We start from the raw sequence: 23,372 nt of genomic DNA, 5'->3' as shown, positions 1-23,372 counted from the left end.
ATAGGAAAGCGGTTCCTCCCTTCCCCACTCTGCCTACAGTGGTGGCTACAGGAAACCATGGTAGCAAACGGACAGACTCTCCTCTCTGGCCTCGGTCGCTGGTCTTTTTGCTGGGTTATGTACCTGCTGTGAGTTTATGAACTCTGTCCCTATACCCATAGCACATTAGATGGCATCACGATGCGTCGTTGCGGACATTCCCACTTGTCCTACAGAGGGTCATTGGTTCTCAAGTACGGACGCTCAGTCATGTCTGACCTTCAAGCACCACTGACTCAAACAAGGAGTCTGCCTTTTAAGTAAATCTTTTCATTTCACTGCCATCCTCTGCTGAGCTCTCTACTGGGTATATGGCGGCGTCATGTCATTTATTAAGAATAACTCGTTTTTTCTCCTCATAATACCATCGTTTTTGCCAATAAATAACTGACGACGTTACTCAGTATGAAAGTTTTCAAGTTATTGTTCTTGGGAACATGAGTCCTTCGGCCTTCCCCCACATCGCCTGCACCTGCCCCCTGCTTACGTTTTATTGCCCCAGGGTGCTATCAGTAGTTGTGTCAGTCAGTCACTACTCGCAATACTAGCTGGGGAGGCCGTTAAATTAAATGTATGACTGAACTCCGGCTGTCTGAGAGGCATTCATTTCTTACAGAGGACACCAGGAAAATGCAGCTCATAACGTCGCACTCAAGTTACATTGCCAAGGTCTATCGAAATAACGCATTGTACGGCTCAACATAAAACATTTCTTCGCAGTGATTTAAGGCTGCTTGCTATTATTGTGAGGTACATTAAATCTGCCATGCATGGCTAAATCTAAAGCAAGCACGCGCCTCCTCGTGTTCTCAGCGACATAAGCGCCTGAGACATGAATTCTCTGAACATAAATCCCTCACTTGTGTCTGTAAGGAGTGCGCCACACGGATAAGCTCTCCTCTAGTTTATTTATTCATGATTAACGGCCCCTCTTGGGTTTGCTTCGTGTGTTAACGATGTCATAATAATTCAAGTTTGGCTGAACCCTGCGTATCAGGTTACAATCTTGAGCACAGCGTTGCGAGGTAAGGCACAACCGATGAGAGGGTTCTTTGTTTTGCGTACATCACAGACATTTCAAGCTGACAAGCAGTTTTCCAACATTAGAAAGGCAGGCAGAACAGCGCTTGAATGAAAATGAGCAGTTGGCACCAGACTCGACAGGATAGGGAAAGCGAACATTCGCACAGGGATTCACAAACGAGCAGCAGACACATCTGAAAAGCGCAGCAGCTTCGACTATGCAGGGACAAACCTGCAAGTCCTCAAGGACCGGGCACGGAGAATACGTAACTCTTACATGGTTCTGTCTCAGAGTGTCTGTCCATTGTCTACTGAATTATCAGGGGAGGAGGTCGCCGGGGGTGGGGGGGGGGGGGGGTGAATTACAATTTAAAAAAGAAAGCTTACCAGACCAGGTCCGCGCGGCGCCTCTCTGCTTCTCGGCCGGGTCCCGTTGGTGCCTCTTCCAAGGAACAGCACTGGTTGGCAACCCCTCTAAGCCAATACTGACGCTGCTCCAGCAGGATGACTCACCGCCCGCCTGCCCATTAGGAGACCAAGGTTTGAGCCTTTGCTCAACCCTCGCTCTCCTAATGGGCATGCGCCAGCCACAGCAGACAGTAGTGCGCATGACTAGGCACGGAGCGAAAATTCGCCTCCTTCACCCAGCATGCGCACTGCTGCCTGCTGTGAGCTCTGCGCCACCCCTGGTCTGCTGCATGTCAGTCACTCAGCAGCATGACGTCGGACCGCCCTCCCTCTTCAGACTCTGAAGGGGGTGGGCAGTCCGAGTTCATGCTGACTGTGACTGACATGATTGTCAGAAAATTCTCCCTCGACGCCGAGGAAGCTGCCGGTGCGGGTGGCTTGTGGGGCAACGCCCCAGCGCCCTTAATGGACGCACCGCCACTGTACAGGGTTATAGCTTGCTAAAAACAGGGGGGGTGGAGGGGAGGGGGACAGAAGGGGTGGCATTTCCAGATATTGAATCCTAATATGCATGAGCACATGCATCAAATAATTCTATTTCTGTGGAATAAAATGCAAGTATGCTTTGATAATGTTCATTAACCACATTTCAAAAATAAAATCTGCAGCCCAAAATTGATTCAGTATCAAACCTTAGAAGGCTTTCTGGCCTGTTAACCTTGCTTTTTTTTAAACAGTTGAGAATCTCTGGAAGCCATGAGGAACGTAAGTTGAGCGAATGCTTCTCCATAGCTGCATGTCGCTCTCACGGAGATGCTAGATAGGCTAAATTTGGATTAAGAAAGTGCGGGACTGGTTTATCCAAGGTACTATTATAACTTGGAAATCAGTAATGGCAAGAGTTAGAGGGCATAATGGATGATATGGTTGGGCTTGACATCAGTTATGAGAGAATCATTAGGAAAGGGGCTTTGGCTTCTCCCACTTGTTGAGAGCTAGGAGTTCATATTTGTATTGGGCACCTGGGTGCTTCCTCAAAATAAAGTGCTTCCCTCCACACAGCTGTAATCCTTTGTTTATTTATCCAGCTGCCAGAGCTTGAAATTTCAGGAGCACACACATGACACAGCAATGCTATTAAAGTGTCTTAGATAGCTAAGTAATTTATGTTGTTTTTCTCTGGAAGCAGCACTGATGGCAGGAGGGCAGAAATGGATTTTTAAAGTCAGGTTTCATTTGACCTTTTAACATACACCATTATTACTCTATAGTTCTTTGCTTCCACAAAAATACATACCCATTTCCATGCTATTTACTTCACATTACCATACAACCTTCATTTAAAGCTCACCTATTAGCATTGCCAATGCTTGTTTAGTCTTCTTATTGACCGATTGCTAGCACACTTTCTTATTGCAAGCTTTAGAACTTATGACTTTGGTTAGTAGGTTGTTTGCCGATAAATTTCAATTTAAGGGTGCATGACAATGGACAAAGTTTCTTAGGAACCTACAAGATCCACCTGAGATTTGGAAAGAGGTTGGTGGGCACAATGCAACTGTTCTTAGAAGGACTAATCACCCCAGGGTGCAAATCTTGGGTGGTTTATTATACGTGGGCTTATCTCCATATGCTCCATATGCTTTATCATAAGTAGGCATGTTTGTTTAATGGAATTTATTTATTAGACATTTCCGTCTATAATTTTCCGAATTAATTTTTATCAGTTAATCCATATTTATTTCACAATTTGCGGAAAAATAAAGCTACAAAATATTTATTTCCACATGTATTTAACCAATAGAGTACATTCTCACTTGTAAGTTTGAATAATGTTGGTGCTTAAGATGCACTATTTAACGCATCTCCAATATGCAATGCAATGATTGACTCCTATCACTCCCATCTCTCCTCTGCAATGCAATGATTGACTCCTATCACTCCCATCTCTCCTCTGCAATGCAATGATTGACTCCTATCACTCCCATCTCTCCTCTGCAATGCAATGATTGACTCCTATCACTCCCATCTCTCCTCTGCAATGCAATGATTGACTCCTATCACTCCCATCTCTCCTCTGCAATGCAATGATTGACTCCTATCACTCCCATCTCTCCTCTGCAATGCAATGATTGACTCCTATCACTCCCATCTCTCCTCTGCAATGCAATGATTGACTCCTATCACTCCCATCTCTCCTCTGCAATGCAATGATTGGCTCTATCGCACAGGCTTCATGCAGATGCCTTGTCCTGTTGGTTTCCTCTTCTGCCTGGCATTCTGCGCAGCTATTGGTCTGACAGTCATTCTTGACAGCATCGAGAATCGCTCAAAAGAAGTTATATTTTTGTGTTATTCCATATTTAGAAATGAATACAGACAGTAAACTGGATGGTGTTCTGTCTATATTTAGCAGTAAAATCAGTAAAAAATGTAAAACCGAGAGCCTTAATCATAACATATCTCATCAATTATCTTGGTGTCAAGATTTGAAGTATGTGATGACGCCTTGCCTCAAAATAAAAAAAAAATACAAGCATTCGTAAATGCATTAGGTTTCACCTATGTGCTTAATAATAAGCTGTTTGTGCCGGCGAAACCTAAAAACAAAGATATCCGAGTTGACTACTGGTACTCGGTTCAGTACATGAGCAAAAAAAAACATGAAGAGAAAATGTATGCAAGAGCAATTTTTATATTCAATTGATACATAAGAAATAAATGGCAGTGGTGTCCAGTTCTTCTAATATGGGGAGAGAGAGTGGTGTGAGATCTTCAGGCAGGCACACTAATATAACTGCCCAAAACAGAGTCATGAAATCAAATTCAAGAACTTAAGACCACATAAAATGAATGTAGCCCACATAAAATGTAGAGTGAGATCAAATGAATACTCCTCGGTGGCTTCACAATGAAAAGATGAGGAATGTAACACAGCGGTTTCAATGCATGCAGCCAGGGAAAGTAAACAAAACAAAAGTTCCACATAACAGCAGGTGGACACTGTAATCCGGGAACGGGAACTGATAAGAGCCCCCTTTTAAGATATATTAAATACAAGAGAATTGTGCTGTGTAGACGAAACCTGAAAATGAGGGCCATTTGTAACTATTGAAAGCAAATGTTTGTGGAAGATACTCTGCTCAGAACTGCGTCCATTGTTAATGGGTATTACTAGACATGTTAGTGCGCATGAAGCACGTACAGCTATGTCGATAGGCAGATCCTTATGGACATCGCACAAAGGACCTACATTTGAAAGGCGGTTTGCAAAAATGAAACACATTTTTAAAATTAGAAAAAAACATTTGCATTAAGATATAGAGCTCAAAATAAATGTGAAACAATGTGGGGACTGTTCACCCAGTATAATAACCATGGATGAAGAGAATTATTTCAAGCATGCATTTTTTTCTGGGGGCATTTATATTTTTCAAACTTGGGTTTTAAGGTTATAACTTATGTGTAAGATACTATGTTTGTAAAGATTTTTTTTTTTATTTGGGTATGATTTTTTGTTCTACTGCCTAGGAATCAATAAAAACAGCGCACGTGATCTGTGTTTGGGGCAGAATGTTGGCTGTGCTAGAAATGGTGAAAGTGTTGGCAAGAAAGCATGCAAACAAGATTAAGACATGAAAATATGACAAATAACAGACCAGAAATATACCCAAGGAAAGCGAAACGTGGCTGCTGCCTTCCAAACTTGCCACCTTCTTGCCAACAGCCGTATAATCTGTATAAGAGGGCGTTATATTATGTTAACGGGGATTTCTATAGAACCTTCAACTGTTGATGGACGTCTGTGTGAGAAGTGCCTTGTTAAACATTAGACGAATGACCCCAACTAACAGTGTGACATCACAAAACACGTGTGTCATGTTGGACTCCAAGGTCTAACGTGCTATTCAATACAATAAGGCTCTATTGTACAGAACCTCAGTGTATCAAACAATGATGGAAAGTAGAGTCTTAATGCTTTTTGTATGATGGGAGGAAGGGCACTGTATGTTATTATGTATCATTTCTTCAGAATAAAAGATGGAGGGCCTGTGGAACTTTATTTTGTAACAACCAATAGGATATGTGGATGTACACTCTGCAGGAACCCTGCAAGGCAGAGTGGCCTGACTGCTGGAGCTGTGTCCACCATTCCTGCCCTTGGGCTCTGCTTCTCCACATCCTCCATTGTAGCAATAATGCTGCTATGCCAGGTGGGTGAGTGAGTACCTGATAAGTGTAACTGACCACTTCGCAGGAACCGGGGTGTAGCTTCAGGGGGAGTTTTTGAGGTGTGACACCCCACATATAAATGCATTTTTGGCCTGGTAGTTGGATCGGGAGGCCCTGAGTCGTGTTTGCTGTGTCTGTGTCAGTTTCCTCCTCATGCACCAAACATAAAAGACTAAAGTGTGACCTTTGATGCAAAACAGGAGAGGCAGAGATATATATCTGGCAGCTGAATTTCAAAAAGTGAAAGCAGATAAACTGGAATCAATACAGCTTCTCTGCTTGTCCAAACTATGTGATCCTAGGAAAACATTTTACTTCACAGAGCCTTCTTTTTCTTTATTATCCGATATGAGAGCACTTTGAAGTACTTGAGTTCAGGATGTGTGTTGTACAAGCAACTTGAGTGTTTGGTTTAATATAGCCTTATAGCCCGCCGTTGCGGGCTATACCGGCTATTAAAGGCCCGCTGCATTGTTACAGACCCGAGCCGAAGGCGAGGGACTTTAACAAGACAGCGGGACTTTAATAGCAGCAGTACCACTCTTCACTGCCTTTGATGCATCTTTAAAGGGACTCATTACAGTATCTTATGCAACTAATAAACATTGACAAAGCCAGTAGTCCTGGCTTGCTATAGGTGTAATGCTACTTGTTGTATTATATATCTGGATGCAAAGACAGAAAGAAGCACCAAAATAAGAGCCGAGAGGCACAATATCTAATCAGAGATTTCAAACTAACGTGTTACCTAAAAGAAATGCAAGTGGATTGCTGTAGGTGTAATGTTGCTTGTTGTGTTACATATTTGGATGCACAGACAGAAAAAAGCAGCACAAATACAACCAATGACAAAGCCAATAGTCCTGGCTTGCCGTAGGAGTAATGTTACTTGTATTATATATCTGGATGCATTGACAGAAGCAGCAAAATGCCAGTCAGGCAGCACACTATGCTAAGCAAAGAATTTCATTTAACGTGTTTTTAAGCCGCACCCTTAATTACATCGGTCACACCCCTTTAAGAGACCCCCCAGTTTTTTCACCACACTTAAAGACCTGTTTATAAGATTCTTGGGTAGTTACTGTAAATATAAAAGAGCATATATAGAAGTTCTAACATTATGGGGTTGGGCTAAATGTAATAAAAATATTTTTCTAGGTTCCTCGTAAAGCATCTATTTTTGAGGATAACACCTCACGATCCTGCAAAGGGGCTTTATCTTTTATCCTATCAGATTATCAAAAATCCGTCAATGGCCCGTTAAGCCTTCAATTAAATATATCCTCTCTGACACCTTCCTCCCACCACCCCATCCTCCTCCCACCTGTGTCTTTCATTAGCAATCAACTGTATTTGTCCCCAGGCCCCTTTTGTTCCTTTGCTATGGCGGGATGTGTTGCATTGGCTTCTGGCCCTGACACAGGTCGGTAATTGCGACATACAGATGTTCAGTGACATGATATTATGACTTTGCATGAGAAGGTTATTGGAGCTGAAAGGTGTGTGAACATGTTTATTGAGGTCTCTCGGGGTCGCTCTGAAGCCCATCATAGGGCTGGAAAGAATAAGTACTAAGTAGGCAGCTATATAATGCCTTTTTATCCCAATATCTTACCCCAAGTCATATTTCTTTGCACTGCAGCTGTGGATGCTCTTGGTACAATATGGAGATGTGCAGATTTAGACCCTCATTACGAGTGGCCTAATTATCGCACGCGATAAAAACTAAGACTGATGTGTACACAGATGTGTGCAACGCCCATAGGGCTCAAAGGGATTCAGGCCCCCCGTCGTGTGTGTTAGCCCAGGCTGAGACAGCTTCCCGGGCACACACCCGAGTACTTCACAGGTCTTTAAAAGACCATTTACTTGTTAACGAGGCTCTGCTGTTTTTTCACCCCTTCCTAGAGCCCCGCATCTCCACTCTGCCTATTGCTGGAAGAATTAGCCCCGCCCCACCCCCCCACCCCCCACCGAAATTTGGCTCTAGCTGCGCCTCTGTGTGTACACAATTGATTGTGTTATAATTATGATATGTGGTGACAGGAGTTAAAGGGACCATTGTTAATGAGGAGCAAAGTGTTCTTCACGCATCCTCAAGTCACCTTTTGCAACCGCACTTTCTTGCCTTGATTCATAACAAGATTCCTTTTTCTTTTAAAAACGGAAAAAAGCATGCTGAATAGCATTAATAGGAAGAACACCAAAAAATAAAAATCAGTGAGCATAATGATGAGGCGCAAAGTACAATGAAAATAAAGTGCTGGGTTCCCTGAAGAAACCTTTCATGCAAACCCCAAAAATGCAAGCGCAAGCCAGTTGTTTGCAATTATTTCTAACCTGATATTTACATTGATCGGAAGTAGCTGTAAGATGCGGTAAACAACGTTTACCTCGAAACTTTTTCAACGAAGGGAATCACAACGCTGTTGTTACAACGACCGCGTTGTGATTCCGCATACCATTACTCCGCAAGTCGGAACAACGACTTGTGGGGTGGGAGGGGGGGGCGGTGGAGGTGTTGGATTTAAAAACCAACACCTTCCCTAGTGTCCGCACAGACTGGAGTTGGAATAGTAAATTATACTATTCCAACATCCAGCGCCCCCCTCCGCAAGTCGTTGTTCCGACTTGCGGGGTAATGGTATGCGGAATCACAACGCGGTCGTTGTAACGACCGCGTTGTGATTCCAAGCGGGGAAAAGGGCGGCGGAATAACTTCGTAGATTCGTAGGATGCACCTAAAGCTTTATAGAACTCGCAAAAAAGATAAATCACGAGTTTTACAAAAGTGCAAATTGTTCTGTTAATATCCAAGGGGCAGATGTAGGCATCCATACAGAACAAGGGACTGTGAATTGGAGCGGTGCACTCATTTTATTTGTATCAAAAATCGGACAGGGATGCACTGCAGCAATAGACTGGCCCATTCACGTCCACTAATTGCTACTGCATGTGCCATGCTCAAGCACACAAAGTTAATCTGGAAACGTGTGCGCTTGACATACCCACTCGTCCAGCTTGAGAATAACTCTATAAAATGTATATTTGGACAAATAAAGGGGGCCAATTATCTGATAGAGACCAATTAGCACAGGCCATGGTGAAAAGGTTGGAAATCTGCAACTGAACGATTACGCATTCATGTGGAATTAATTTCTGATTTATGGTATTCACAAAGAATCCCTGGAGTATTACTTGGAAAGTGGTAGTTTTCCTGCTTAGATAAAGTGCCACCGGCTGCTATTTCGGGGATTCTCTCCGTCTCTGCATCCAGGTATGTAATACAACAAGTGACGTGCCAGATGCCACCCGCATCAAGTCCAAAAGCACGATGTGTAAAGCACACCTTGTGCTTTGGACTTGATCCATTTCTTTTCTTAATAGAGTGCAGCTGCGGGCTGATTGCGGGTATTCGGGAAAGTATTCCTGTTAATCGCAGTAAAGTCATGCGCTTCAATTAACATGACTATTTCCACAATGGCCCACAATCAGCCCGCAGCCACGCTCCATTAAGAAAATAAATGCAGCAAGTGCCGGAGCCACTTGCTGGTGAACACGTGCAAAGGCTGCCGTGTAAAAGTACACTTATCTGCCGCTGCCTCGTGTCCTCCGTGTTCTCCTCTTCCACAGTGGTAACACCGCTTACCGCAACCAGGAAATGACACAGGGTGTGCTGTGTGTGTGCGTGCTTCACACAGAACACTGCGCGCTCGGGGTCACAGAGGTGCGCGCATGAACACTGGCACAAACACAGGCCTGCACCGGCATGGCCTGACCCGGAAGTTAGAATACAGGGGAAGCCGGTATACCCGCAATGGCAGGCTGGGCCCCTATCCAACATGGCATAGGTGCCGGGGCACATCCTTCAGCCTGCCACAGCAGGTGGGTCATGTATCCGAAACAACATCAGGGCTGATGCGCACACCCCGGTCTGCGTTGGCAGACGAAACCATGTTCCAGAACAGCACGTCAGTGCCTCTTCCTAACCTGTGCAGGAAGGCGCAAGCACTTCCCACTTCTTTGACAGTGAGGATATGTGGAGGCCCTGAGGCCACTCCAGAGATTCAGTAACTCCCTGGAGTATCCACGGGAAAGCAGGGAAAGCTCTATTGGGGGGTCGATCACTACTCGGGCAGGAAACACTCATATGTGACCACCCCGCCTTCAGTTTACCACCCCCCCCGGTGCCTGTCAGGGCTCCCCTGGGGGTTACCCTAATGATATGGTGTGACTCACTCCAGGTTGACCGAGGCATAAGTGATGCCAACCTAGGCAGGGGCGCGATGTCGCCCCACAGACCTGCCACGACAACCCGATATAGGGTTGAATGCTATCCCATGGGTGGCACACTCTGTGCTATGCCCGACTACTTAGCCCGTGCAGTACCACCACAGGTATAAGGTGTACCTGTTTACAGAGCTCAAGGAGGTAGGGCACCAAAACCCCATTGTATCCGCACTTCCAGCTCAATGCGGGCGAGGTGGGCAAACGCACCTTCCGTCTGCCACACAGGGGGAAGGTGCCCAATTTCCTAAGGTTATGCAGAAAGCATCTGCAAAGATTAGGAGCAAAAAGTGAAACATTTTGGGGTAATTTTCCCTAAGGAGGCCATGTCCAACACAGGTTTACCAAACAAAATGGTAAATCGTCATCGATAGAAGTATTCCTTGATTGGGTGAAAATTTACAACTTTCTGGAACACACAAACATTGGCAGTAGTGATCTTGGTAAGCTGCGCCAGTCTCAGGTTTCCAAGTATACTACTGGCAATCAAAACACCCAAAGGTTGATGATGTTAATGCTTGCAAATAGTCTAACCAGTTTCAATTGCTCCAGTGTCATTTCATCCCGTTGTTTTCGCCCACTATGCCACTCTAGAGAGAGGCCAGCCTAATGGAAACAGTCCATCCTGAACCTTAGTCATCTCACCCCACCACCCTGCAGCCCACAGCTTTTTTAGTTGACAAATTTGAGATTCACCCCCCACCTCAACCTCCAAATCTTTTTGACTATGCTACTCCCTTAATCAGGCATTCAGTGTCCCACCATGCAGTGGGTGAAAATGCAGGTTATAATGGGTTGCGCTGATGGAGGAGGCGTGACAGGCAGTGGTTTCCGGTGAAGGCAATGCATAGTGGCACAGTGAATGCCTTATGAGCAGCACTGGTTGATCTTTAGGCATTCATTGTTCCATTATGCAACAGGTGGTGCCAATGGTGTGGAAGGGCAGCATGAGCAGAGAACACCAGTTACAGAGTGCAGTGCTGGTGGAGTGGAGCGGAAGGGCAGAGAATACCAAAGACACCATGTGGTGCAAATAGAGAGGGTGGATTGAGAAGTGGGCCAGCAACCTACATTTCTACACATCACCAATGGGAAGTGTACAAGTAATAATGCAAGCATTTGTAGAATGTGATGGACTGCAGCCGTGGCTCGTTAGGTTCCAGCTGTAGGGCGGTGGGACCGGGTTGGGGGATTTCGATAAACGAGGGAAAATTAAATAAATAATTAATTTTCCTTCGTGGTCGTCTGTCGAAATATCCCCCACCTGGCCTCACCACCCCTCTGCTCTTACCTGCAAGAGCCGCGGCTGATGGACTGGTTCCAAAACATGACGGATAACTATACAAGCCAATGCTTAATGGAGGCTCAATTAAACACACAAATAGAGGACGAAGACTTACCCATAGCCCCTTTCTGCATGTTATATGTTGCGTGTGTCATGTGGTATATTGTATTTGTTGAGCTATTATGAGGCTTATGAATTTTTTAATGGTTAAATAAAAATAGAACCAACCCGAGGCAACTAATCATGCTAGATCAGTACAAAGGTAAGTTTTAAGGCCAACCCGCAAAGGAGCATAGGTTCGTTAAAAGGACCAGGATGTTCCTGGTCGAAGAGTTTCCTTCAGGCTCAGAAATTTTCTGAGAAGGTAGAATCTTCAACAGGCATAGCTGCAGGCTAGATCTGTAATGGGCTTGTCATTGATGGGTTAACAGAGGACAAAGCCTCGGTGAAGCTGTCAATGAAGGCCTGATGAGCTCTGAGTAAGAAAAGTCTGGAGTTGGTGCATAGGAAGCCACTTACTTTAATCTGTCGCTGTTCAGTATAGACTTCTACCTTCGGACTTAGACTAGTTTCTAGAAGTTGAGTTTCCTCAGCTGGGCAAGGCTGCAGGATATAGCAGGAGAGAATTCCACATCATTGAATGTTGGGCCACATCGGGCTCGCTGATTTGGATTTGCTGCTGTGGAGAGGGAGGTATGGAAAAGTCAGGCCCACACTTGGCAGAACCGCTTGGCAGATTGGTCCCAGTCCTCTTTCAGTGCTCCAAGCAAAAATTCTTGAGAACGTTTCTAACTCCAAGGTTTTTTTGTCAGGCAGGAGAAGCACACTTTGACACCTGTCAATGGTTCCAGGACCTCAGGAACAGCACTTGTGGGTAAGGACTCACTCCAAAGAAGCCACCATCAATGTCCAGTGCAGGTCCAGTTGAAACTGTCCAACTTCGCTCCTTCAACAATGGGCTTCTTGCAGCTTTAGTGTCCCTGTAGCTTAGCAGGAGGTCAGTCAACTGAACTTTGGAGTCCACTTCTTTGTGCTGGCTACAAGCAGGAGCAGGTCCTGCCCTTGTAGTTCACCTCACAGGTCACAACAACAGTTGCAGTCCTTCTTCTATCTTCCAAAGGTTCACTAGTGTTCTGAGGAGGGTTCCCAAGGATCCAATATTGATGCCTGGAACTAGCCTGTGGGTGGGGGTCTCTCTTGGCCCCTCTCTGACCAATAGGGAAACTGTTTCCAGGGTTAACCCTACCCACTTTGCAGCAAGACCTGTGTGCCTTTACTACAAACAATCCCACACTGCCTCTCACTATCTAAAACTAAGATGGCAGAACGTTTCTTCCCTTGTGTGGAGGTCCCGTGCCCACACTAGAGGTCTGGCCAGGGAAATGATCAAACCCTTCTATGTGGTCAGTCTAAACTGGTTCTGAGGGCAGCTCTTCTCCCTAGCCTGTCTGGCTAGTTAAACAAATGGGAAGCAGATGTAGCTGTGAGCTACATCTGCCAGTGACAGGTTAGGTACCTTTTGAAAATATGCAATGGGCTGGACACTGCCCCTAGGCTTTCATGTCGGGGTAAGTTCAACTTATCTCCAAAAGCCTTTGTCTCAACTCTGGAAACCAATTCACACCTAATCAAGCAACTGTTCAGCTCCTGGGTGACAGTTTGAAGCTCAAGTAAATGGGCTTCTTGAAGCTTTAGGCAGGCTAAAAGTAACTTTTTAAAAGTACTTTTTGTAAAACATTTATTACAAATCTGTCTTTACCAATTAATTAAATTTGTGATACATATTTTATTATGTCCAAGAATTAACTTTTTATCTGGTGCCTACACTGAGATAACTTTATGCACTTTAAGAAATCGTCCTAATGTGTTCCTAGGGAACAGCTTACCCTGCTACAGCGAAAATAGCTTTTAGGGCATCATCATGCAAAGACATGTTTAACATTGCACCCTGCTTAATGGTCTTTTAAGGTTGCCTTAGGGGCTACGTAATACTACTTAAAAGGAGGGTTTAGGCTTGTCAAAAGGGATTATTTTAATAGCTCGAATTCGAAGATTAAACTTGCATAGCCACTTTACTGGTGGCAGGCCTGGAGTCATGTTTTGCATTGTCACTTTAGTGGTGGTACAACATGTGGTGCAGTCCACTAGTGACATTTGACTTACAGGCCATGTGTACTCGTTGTACCACATACCAGGGCTTTAAAGATAAGTAAAATGTGCCAATTAGGAGTGTAGCCATTTTCAACATGTTTTAGGAGTCAGAGTACATGCGTTGGGGCCTGGTCAGCAGAGTCCCAGTGCACAGATTAAAAAATCAGCAGCATCAGTCCAAAGAAATGTGGGTGATCATGCAAATAGGGGCATTTTTCTATACAAGTCAGTCAGTCAGTAACTAACGACAAAATGATGCTTGAATTAAAAAGCTCAAGTGACATGAAGATTGTATTATAGTGATTGTGTTTTGATGCATTTTTTTAAATATGAGCAGCAAGCTCAACTGTGCTTTTAATTGGCTTAGATCAAATAATTGGTATGTATTCAAATTGTTGAAAGTTGAGTATATAAGCATTCGGTGGTATTATGTGAGGATGCTAAACTGCCATGGTTTGGACTGTTTTCGGATAGAAATGGCCCCTGAATGGTGTACAGTTGTGTTCCTCTGTCCGTAGTGCCCTACTGTGAGTATCTGGTACCCCTTTGTTAACATTTGGCCCTGGAGTGTGTGCATGAAGACCCTGGCTTGTCCTTTGACATGAGTGAACATCTGGACCTGTCCTGGATCAGAAGGGATGCAGGAAGTGCTCCATTATTTGTGTGACAGTGGATTATCATTCTTATCAAAGGTTTAGCATGTAGAGTGGTTTTGGCAGTCTACTGTGTTTGGTTTCGTTAATCAGTTGTTGTGACTAGACCTGTTTATCTGTGTCACCGGAGTGAAGGCTTATAGGTCCCCTCACTTTTAGTTCTGCTTCTAGGTGCTAACCCAGATCCTAGTGTTAACATCTCAAGTGAATGTTATGTGTGTATGTATGTTTATGTATCCTGTGAGGTACATGCATTGTGTGTGTGAGTGAAAGTTATGTTCCATTTTGGAAGCCCCTGACCTGTTCCTGTGCACACAATGGAGGTGATGTTGCTTTCCGAAATCATGGAAATGTATTGTAGATATTCCTGGTGGTGGACGGAAGAACCTAGACCTTGAAGTGGAGGAAAGAAAATAAAGGGTTCCTTTACATTTTTTAACAGTTCCTTTTGCTGAGAACTGCTGCTAATTAGTTCTCCTGAGCACTGCCATTTGATAGATGGTGGAGGCGAAGGCTGCGACTGCAGTCTGTTGTTCAGAATTATAAAGGTCAGCCTCTAGTTTCTCGCCTGATCAGTGTTTAGTGTGATTGTTGATAGCCAGGTGCAGAAATTTCACATCTCTTTGTGGCTCTTTTGAGAGGACTCTAGTCCGGAGACTACCCTGCTCCGAGGAACATCATAGGTTTTCAAAAGACCAGACAGTATTTGAGTAGACAAGCTAGTCGGCTTCTCCCACTACTACTAAAGAGGACACCCAATATAAATTGTGAAGATTACCTGAGGATGTTTGGATGTTCGCATGTGAACAAGATATGGGTGGCATAGACAAAGAAAGTACTTCAAACCCAACAAGTTAATTGCAATGCTAAGCAAATATGGGGAAGGGTGTACAGAAGAACAAAGACAGAATAACACTGTGGATTCCCAGAAGAAGATGGAAAAGAAGATGTTTGGCATGGAACTAAAAAAACAGAGAATAATCGTTCAACAAGATAAAGGTAAAGTCAGACTCAATAAGGTTTTCATCTACTTACTTATGTTCCAGGTGTACCATGAAATCTGAAGCACAGAAAGAAATCCTAGTAGTGCAGATGAAGGAATGATAAGAAAGATCCATTTCCATCTTGTTCTTCTCATCGTTTGTTTTTTTAATCTGAATGATGGCGGGTAAAATGGATTTCTGAAAATGTTGATTGAAAAAAGATACAATTAGAATTAAAAAATATATTATCTCTTTAATGTTAGTCCTAGTGCATTTTACTAGATCTTTTGAGGGTCGAAGCTACATCATGCAACTATTACATCAGGATACTTGCTATGTAAACCTGGCATGGACATAGGGTTGTCACTTAGCTCCATGTTGCTACCTAGCGCCATGTCATCAGGCTAACTTGTTGCCAGTGTTGGGATTTTTCATTGCAAATTATTGTCCTCAAACCCATTACTACAATAATGAACACATTCTTTCCAAATTTTTGCTGATGATGCCCTTATCTATGTCTGATTACAAGAGAGACATTTACAGAACAACATCACCTCAAGCCTCATTTCCATTCCACGTTGGATAAGATTAAGTCATTTTTACCTTATCAGATCTAAAACTGATGTTCTAATCTTTGATAAAATAGACCCGAGAACCCGTCTTCCCGACACAATGCAAGAAACTTGAGTATGGTCTCTGATTGTGAAATACCTTTTAATTCCCAAGGGAATGAAGTGAAAAGGAGCTCAAGCTTCCACCTCAATGTACTCAGCAAAGTGTCACTATTGTTAAACTTCTATCACAAGGCAGACCTCATATGTGCATTGGTATGCCTGTCTTAACTACTGTAATAGTACATATGTTGGGCTTCACCAAAAGGATCTACTATTTCTTCTATTAGTCCAGTACCACTGCAAGACTAGTAACATGTCCTAAAAAATCATAGCACATTACTCAACCCTTCGCAATCCTTTTTGGCTTCCCATTAAACAAATGGCAACCTACAAGTTGTTCTGCGCCAGGCAATATAGTTTACTGACCCCAGAGCCCAAAATATTTCAGTAAACTCCTCTCAAGCTACAAGCCTATACACCTGCTTAGATTTTCCCAGGGCAACAGGATTACTATGGCACCTTTCATCAATAATACCTGGAAGAAAAATACGGAGCATTTGTGGAGCATCGTCATTTCGCTGAACCCAGGTTTTAGAAGGACTACTTCAAATTTAGGAAGAAACTGAAAAGGATTCCTTATTGAGGCCCCCATTGGGGATGTACTCTAAGACCTATCCGAATCCTCTGTCAGAGCCCTTGATCTCATTGTCCCATGTTTTCCATCCCTTGCTCATTCTGCTGGCTTCTTGAATCCTCCTTTGATTGTAAGGACTTTTCTCCGTCTTTCATCCTTTCCGGTTCTGGGATGTCCTGATGGACTGTGGGTCGAACACGACCCTGGTTACATGTCTGATCTTGGCTGTGGTTCCTTGCATATCTCCTTTCTCTCCTTTGCCTCTTGGCTCTCCTTCCCCTACAACCGCACCCCCCCACCACCACCCCCTCAGCAGTTTGAAGAATCTCAGTGGCATACACTGCTTTACAAAGCACATTTAAAAAAATAGAAATAGAACTCAAGGGGCTGCACGGTGCATGACACTAAACTTAGGCTGGTAATATTGAACTACAATAACATTGCATTCACTCTATTGACCTACTTCTATATTGTAATATAATTAGTTAAGTACAAGTAGAATTATGAAAAGTAAAAATAAACGAATCTTACAACACAGTGGTAGGTATATATATATATATTCACTGAAAAAACCATAGGTTTCACACATGTTATAGTTAGCTGGACATTTTACTGATAAAAAACCAATGAAATTCCCCCGTTATAGTTACTGTAGGCAACTATAACTCACGCGACCGCAATCCTCTGCTGATGCTAATACTGTATTTAGACACTTATTTGCCCATGTCTTCTTCCATTAAATTTTAGCTATACATATATTACAAATATTTTTTTTTCATAAAGACACATATGTCATCAGCAGAGGATTACGGTCGCGTGAGTTATAGTTGCCTACAGTAACTATAACGGGGGAATTTCATTGGTTTTTTATCAGTAAAATGTCCAGCTAACTATAACATGTGTGAAACCTATGGTTTTTTCAGTGAATTTGCAAGGTTTTTTAAATGCTAATTCCTAACTATAACGTGTGTGAAACCTATGGTTTTTTCAGTGAATTTGTACGTTTTTTTAAATGCTAAGTTACTTTACGCCATTTGTGGCGTGCGCGCCCACTTAACGCAGTTCGTTCCGTGCGTGCACGGTGCGCTTCGCGCACCGTGCGCGCACAGTGAGCACGCGGTGCGCTTCGCGCACCGCGTGCCCACGTTACGCTACATGGGCCATGAACGCACGATGCGCTTCGCGCACCGTGCGCACATGGAGGACATATGATGAGCATCGTTGTGACAGGTAAAATATATGTTTGATTTAGCTCTTATAAGGCATGCACAAAAGGTGCACCTTTTGCGCACGGGGTGGGGAGAATGTGGATATTTCTTTTTTTTTTTTTTTTAATTTCTTACCGTATGCGTACGGTAAGCGTAATCAGCGAAATTTTCGAAAAAATTAAATTTGCCTTTTTTCACTTGGGGGATCGTTGGGGACTCCCTCAACATGGCTAGGTGCTTGGGAGCTGTCTAAACAGCCCCTTTACATGTTTTTGGACTTTGTTTTTCAACCCCCTGTCAGAGTGCGAGAGAGAAAATGGCGGCCGCCATTTCCTGGTTTCGACCGATTCGAATGTTTACTAAGATCTAACAGCCAATCAGAATCGCGCTCGCGCACGGCACCGTACGCGTACGGTAAGCTTACCATAAGCGCACGGTAAGCGCACCGTAAGCTGCCACAGATATATATATTGGTTTAAAGGCTATTTTCTCAGGATCTACTGAACAGATTTACACCAAACCTACAAAAGGCACTTCCTTGACCTGAGGACTACCTCTCTGCCAAATTTCAAGTAATTCTGTTCAGCCGTTCGGGCTGTAGCTGTGTCTAAAGGTCCTATGGAAAAATGCATGGGAAAAACGCGTTTTGGGACCCCCCTTTTATCTCAGCCCCCGCTTGACGAATCCCCCCGAGACTTTCAGGGTAGGAGCGGAGCGTAGCGCCCCACCTATTTTGAAAAATTCGCGAGGATTCGTCAACCGGCGCCAAAGTTATTCAAAATAGAATGTTGCGGATTTCCTATGGAAACGTGGTCCTAACTATAACTATCTACTGGCGACCGCCAGTAGATAATATATATATATATATATATATATATATATATATATATATATATATATATATATATATATATATATATATATATATATATATATATATATATATATATATATATATATATATATATATATATTATCTACTGGCGGTCGCCAGTAGATAGTTATAGTTAGGACCGTGTTTCCATAGGAAATCCGCAACATTCTATTTGGAATAACTTTGGCGCCGGTTGACGAATCCTCGCGAATTTTTCAAAACTAATGGGGCGCTACGCTCCGCTCCTACCCTGAAAGTCTCGGGGGGATTCGTCAAGCGGGGGCTGAGAAAAAAGGGGGGTCCCAAAACGCGTTTTCCCCATGCATTTTCCCGTAGGACCTTTAGTCCGAGCTACAGCCCGAACGGCTGAACAGAATTACTTGAAATTGGGCAGAGAGGTAGTCCTCAGGTCAGGGATGTGCCTTTTGCAGGTCTGGTGTAAATCTGTTCAGTAGGTCCTGAGAAAATAGTATTTAAATCAATATATATATCTGTAAGCGCGCTCCGTGCGCTTACGGTAAGCTTACCGTACGCGTACGGTGCCGTGCGCGAGCTCAATTCTGATTGGTGGTTACATGACTGTAAACATTCGAATCGGTCGAAATCAGAAAGTATCGGCCACCATTTTCTGTCTCTCGCACTGAAAAACAAAGGTTGATAACATGAAAAGGGGGCAACGAAGAGAGTTGCAGACCCCCTAGCGTTCGTCAGGGGGTTCACGAAGGACCAAAAAGTATGAAAAATAAATTTAATAATTTAAAAAAAAAATCGCGGAGTGCGCGTACGGTAAGCTTACCGTACGCGTACGGTAAAAAAAAAAAAAAAAAAAAAGAATTAACAATCACATTTAATATATAAATTTAAGGACCCCCAAGGGAGAAAAAAACAATTGATATTTTGTAAAAAATGGCGAGGCGTGCACGGTACGAAATGCGCAACGTGGGCGCTCGGTGCGCGAAGCGCTCCGAGTGCCCACAGCGCGCGCACGGTGCGCAACGCGCACCGTGCGCGCAAAAAGTTAAAAATAAATACATAACTTAGCATTTAAAAAACCGTACAAATTCACTGAAAAAACCATAGGTTTCACACATGTTATAGTTAGGAATTAGCATTTAAAAAACCTTGCAAATTCACTTAAAAAACCATAGGTTTCACACAAGTTATAGTTAGCTGTACATTTCACTCGTAAAAAACCAATGAAATTCCACGTTATAGTTAGATCAGGTAACTATAACTTGCGCGACCGCAATGCACAATGTGTCATTTCAGATGTCATCATTGATGTCATGAGTGATGTCACTGACCATGTCATAAGTGATGTAATATGTGACGTCATCAGCAGTGCATTGCGGGGGCGCGAGTTATAGTTACCTGATCTAACTATAACGTGGAATTTCATTGGTTTTTTACGAGTGAAATGTACAGCTAACTATAACTTGTGTGAAACCTATGTTTTTTTAAGTGAATTTGCAAGGTTTTTTAAATGCTAATTCCTAAGTATAACGTGTGTGAAACCTATGGTTTTTTCAGTGAATATATATATACATACAAACACACACAGGTATACATGCAAACGATATATCTTTAAAATCCTTAACTTCCCTCAAAACTGATCTGTGCAATGCATATAATCAGGATTACACAGAGTAAATGTGTCATGTCTAATAATATATTCTAGGTTGATGTAGTGGATGTTATGATATTACCAAATAAATATATTGCCCCCCCAAATATAGGCACTACTTAGCTTTTCATTAGTGCTGATCCAAGTCTATACTGGCTTTCACTGATGCACAGGTGACATTTGAAGCATTTGACTAGTGCAAAATAAATGTTTTTTGTTAAGTCATCAGTGAAAATGACATGCATGCACTCACGCAACCAATTGACTGTAAAACTGTCCAAACCTGTTAGTTAGTAATCCGTCCCTAGTTAAGATCTCATTAGGAATTTCTATTCCACTAGAATGTGAATAAATAGAGATTAATATCATATCCTTGTGAAAATTACTGATGCAACATGAGACCATAGAAATCTATCCTTGCCTCAAATATTTGGATGAAACAGTCTGCAAAACCTTTTTAAGCACAATCATGGACATCAGATAGGAGTTGTTACCTCTGGCTTGCCTTTTATCATCCTTGCAGTGCCCTTGCTATCCCTGAACTAAGGGTGTGTGTGTATTTGTATATGTATATATATATACATTCACTGAAAAAAACATAGGTTTCAGAGACGTTATAGTTAGAAATTAGCATTTAAAAAACCTTAGAAATTCACAGAAAAAAACCATAGGTTTCAGGGGTGTTATAGTTAGCTGGCCATTTCACTCGTACAAAACCATAGAAATTCCTCCGTTATAGTTAGTTCTGCTAACTATAACTCGCACGCCCACAATGCTCTGCTGATGATGTCACATATTGCATCATTCATGACATGGCCAGTGACATCACTGAAGACATCTCAAATGACATCACTGATGACATCATCCAGTGAATGTGGTTTAGTTTGAAATTTAAATATGTATTATATACATACCAATCTATATTGAAGATTGAGTGGATATATAACTGTCTGGATGGAGGATTTAGTAGCTGTCTGACTGTCTGTTTAAGTGAGTAATTAAAAGTGTCTCACTTAATACATGGATTAGTAACTAAACTATTTGAATGTGTGCAGCACTGTCTCTGTTGGTGTATAACATGCTGCATCAGTTGGTCACTAACTACATGAGTGTGTATATTAGTTATTGATTAGTTGGGTGAGTATTTGTATGGGACACTGAGTTTGTGTGTGGTTGGATGGGGTGTGTGTAACTATGCATAGATGTGTGAATGGTTCATTGACTAAGTGTATAGGTTTAAGAGTGCATGTGGAAACAGTTGTTTGGGTGACTGAGTGTATTTATTTGTGTGTTGGTGAGCGAATATATGTTTTAGTTGTACATCTTCAACAAAGTAAAATAACAAAAGGCATTGTATGTGAGAGTTGGTGTATATAAATAAGTATGTGTAAGAGTCAGTGATTGTGAGAGTAACTACATGAATGAGTGTATAATTGTAATGGTGATTTTTTAACATATTAACTATGAGTTACTATGTGTTTGAATAAATGAGTAGTTGGATAATTGTGTAAGTGTGTAAATGTAAGTGTGATACATTTTTTCATGAGTGAGTAGGATGACTGCATAACCGACTAAGATGACTGCTGATGTGTCAATGTCTATATATGTGTATAAGTGCATTTGATAGGGTTCTATTAATTAGTGACTGCATGTATAAATGATTCTGTTGTTGAATGGGTAGTTGTGTGTGTAGACTTAGGAATCAGTGAGTGGGTATGTAGTAACTGGTATTGGTGTGACAATGGTTTCAAATATGGTACTCTGTATTTTACAGTGAGTGATGAAAGGTTATAGTAGTGTATGATGAGGTGAATCAGATTGTCACGTGGATGATGTCATCAGTGATGTCATTTGAGATGTCATCAGTGATGTCATCAGTGATGTCACTGACCATGTCATGAATGATGCAATATGTGACATCATCAGCAGTGCATTGCGGGCGCGCGCTCGAGTTATAGTTTGCAGAACTAACTATAATGGAGGAATTTCTATGGTTTTGTACGAGTGAATTGGCCAGCTAACCGTAACACCCCTGAAACCTATGTTTTTTCTGTGAATTCCTAAGGTTTTTTAAATGCTAATTTCTAACTATAACATCTCTGAAACCTATGGTTTTTTCAGTGAATTTCAAAGCTTTTTTAAATGCTAATTTCTAACTATAACGTCTTTGAAACCTATGTTTTTTTTCAGTGAATTTCAAGGTTTTTTAAATGCTAATTTTTAAGTGTGATAGTAGTTATACCTATTTTTTTGTACTGATTTTCTACAGTTTAACTGTTTATTTATAAATATGTTATTCATTAAATAACATTATATATTTTTCTGAAAATTGCACAAAAAAATTACAAAAATTCAAACTGAAATATTGATTAATTTTCTTGTTTTCCTTTTTTATTTTAATATATGTATATTATTATTTTTATTTTTTTTTTAATCAATTTTTTTTCCGGAGCTGCGCACTCAAAGCTTACACATCACGGTGGGTGCGCGCATTCAAGCCACCATTTTAGAAAAGTCGTGAAGGATCCGCGTACGGTGTGCGACGGCTGCGTGTTTTTCAGTTACATCATATACATTTAATATTACGTGATGTGCGCGATTGGTATGCAACCAGTCAGCGACTCCTGCTTCCGTGCATTCACAACACATGCGCATTACGGTACGAGATGCTTGCGCGGTTACGGGTCCCGCGTGATGTCATATACATGCTGGGGCACGCTGGGTGCGTGACTACCGCAAAAAAAAATGTATGTTCCAAAATGATATGTATGTGTCTTTAATATACATATTAGGGCAAGAGATTAGCTAAGATATTCATAAAAATAATATATTTGTACTTATAATAAACATATATTATTTTTAAATATATTTTCGCGAAGTCAGGTGTGTGCATCGTGAGTGCAGAGAACCAGGTCAGCAGAGCTGTTGTAGAGCCAGAGAAACCAGGTCAGCAGAGCCGTTGTAGAGCCAGAGAACCAGGTCAGCAGGGTTGCTCTAGAGCCTAAGAAGCAGGTCAGCAGAGCTGCTCTACAACCAGAGACCCAGGTCAGCAGAGCTGCTCTAGAGCCAGAGACCCAGGTCAGCAGAGCTGCTCTAGCGGCCGAGAACCAGATCAGCAGAGCTGCTGTAGAGCCAGAGAAACCAGGTCAGCAGAGCTGCTTTAGAGCCATAGAACCAGGTCAGCAGAGCTGCTCTAGAGGCAGAGAACCAGGTCAGCAGAACTGCTTTAGAGCCAGAGAACCAGGTCAGCAGAGCTCTTTAGAGAGGGAGAACCAGGTCAGCAGAGCTGCTTTAGAGCCAGAGAACCAGGTCAGCAGAGCTGCTCTAGAGCCAGAGAACCAGGTCAGTAGAGCTGC

General features: G+C 42.6%; 1 protein-coding gene across 2 annotated transcripts in view; it reads right to left on the bottom strand.

The window, feature by feature from the left end:
- LOC146799534 (carbohydrate sulfotransferase 8-like) overlaps positions 1-23,372 on the bottom strand; it is a 131,616-nt gene that overhangs the window by 46,881 nt on the left and 61,363 nt on the right. For both annotated transcript variants that reach the window (XM_085627109.1, XM_085627110.1), the window contains exon 2: positions 15,115-15,260. In XM_085627109.1, coding sequence (XP_085483235.1) covers positions 15,115-15,260 — 146 coding nt within the window. The remainder of the gene's footprint in view (positions 1-15,114; positions 15,261-23,372) is intronic.

This window comes from Triturus cristatus, chromosome 9, assembly GCF_964204655.1.
Source record: "Triturus cristatus chromosome 9, aTriCri1.1, whole genome shotgun sequence".
Classification (NCBI taxonomy): domain Eukaryota; kingdom Metazoa; phylum Chordata; class Amphibia; order Caudata; family Salamandridae; genus Triturus; species Triturus cristatus.
This window is presented reverse-complemented; position numbering and strand designations above follow the sequence as displayed.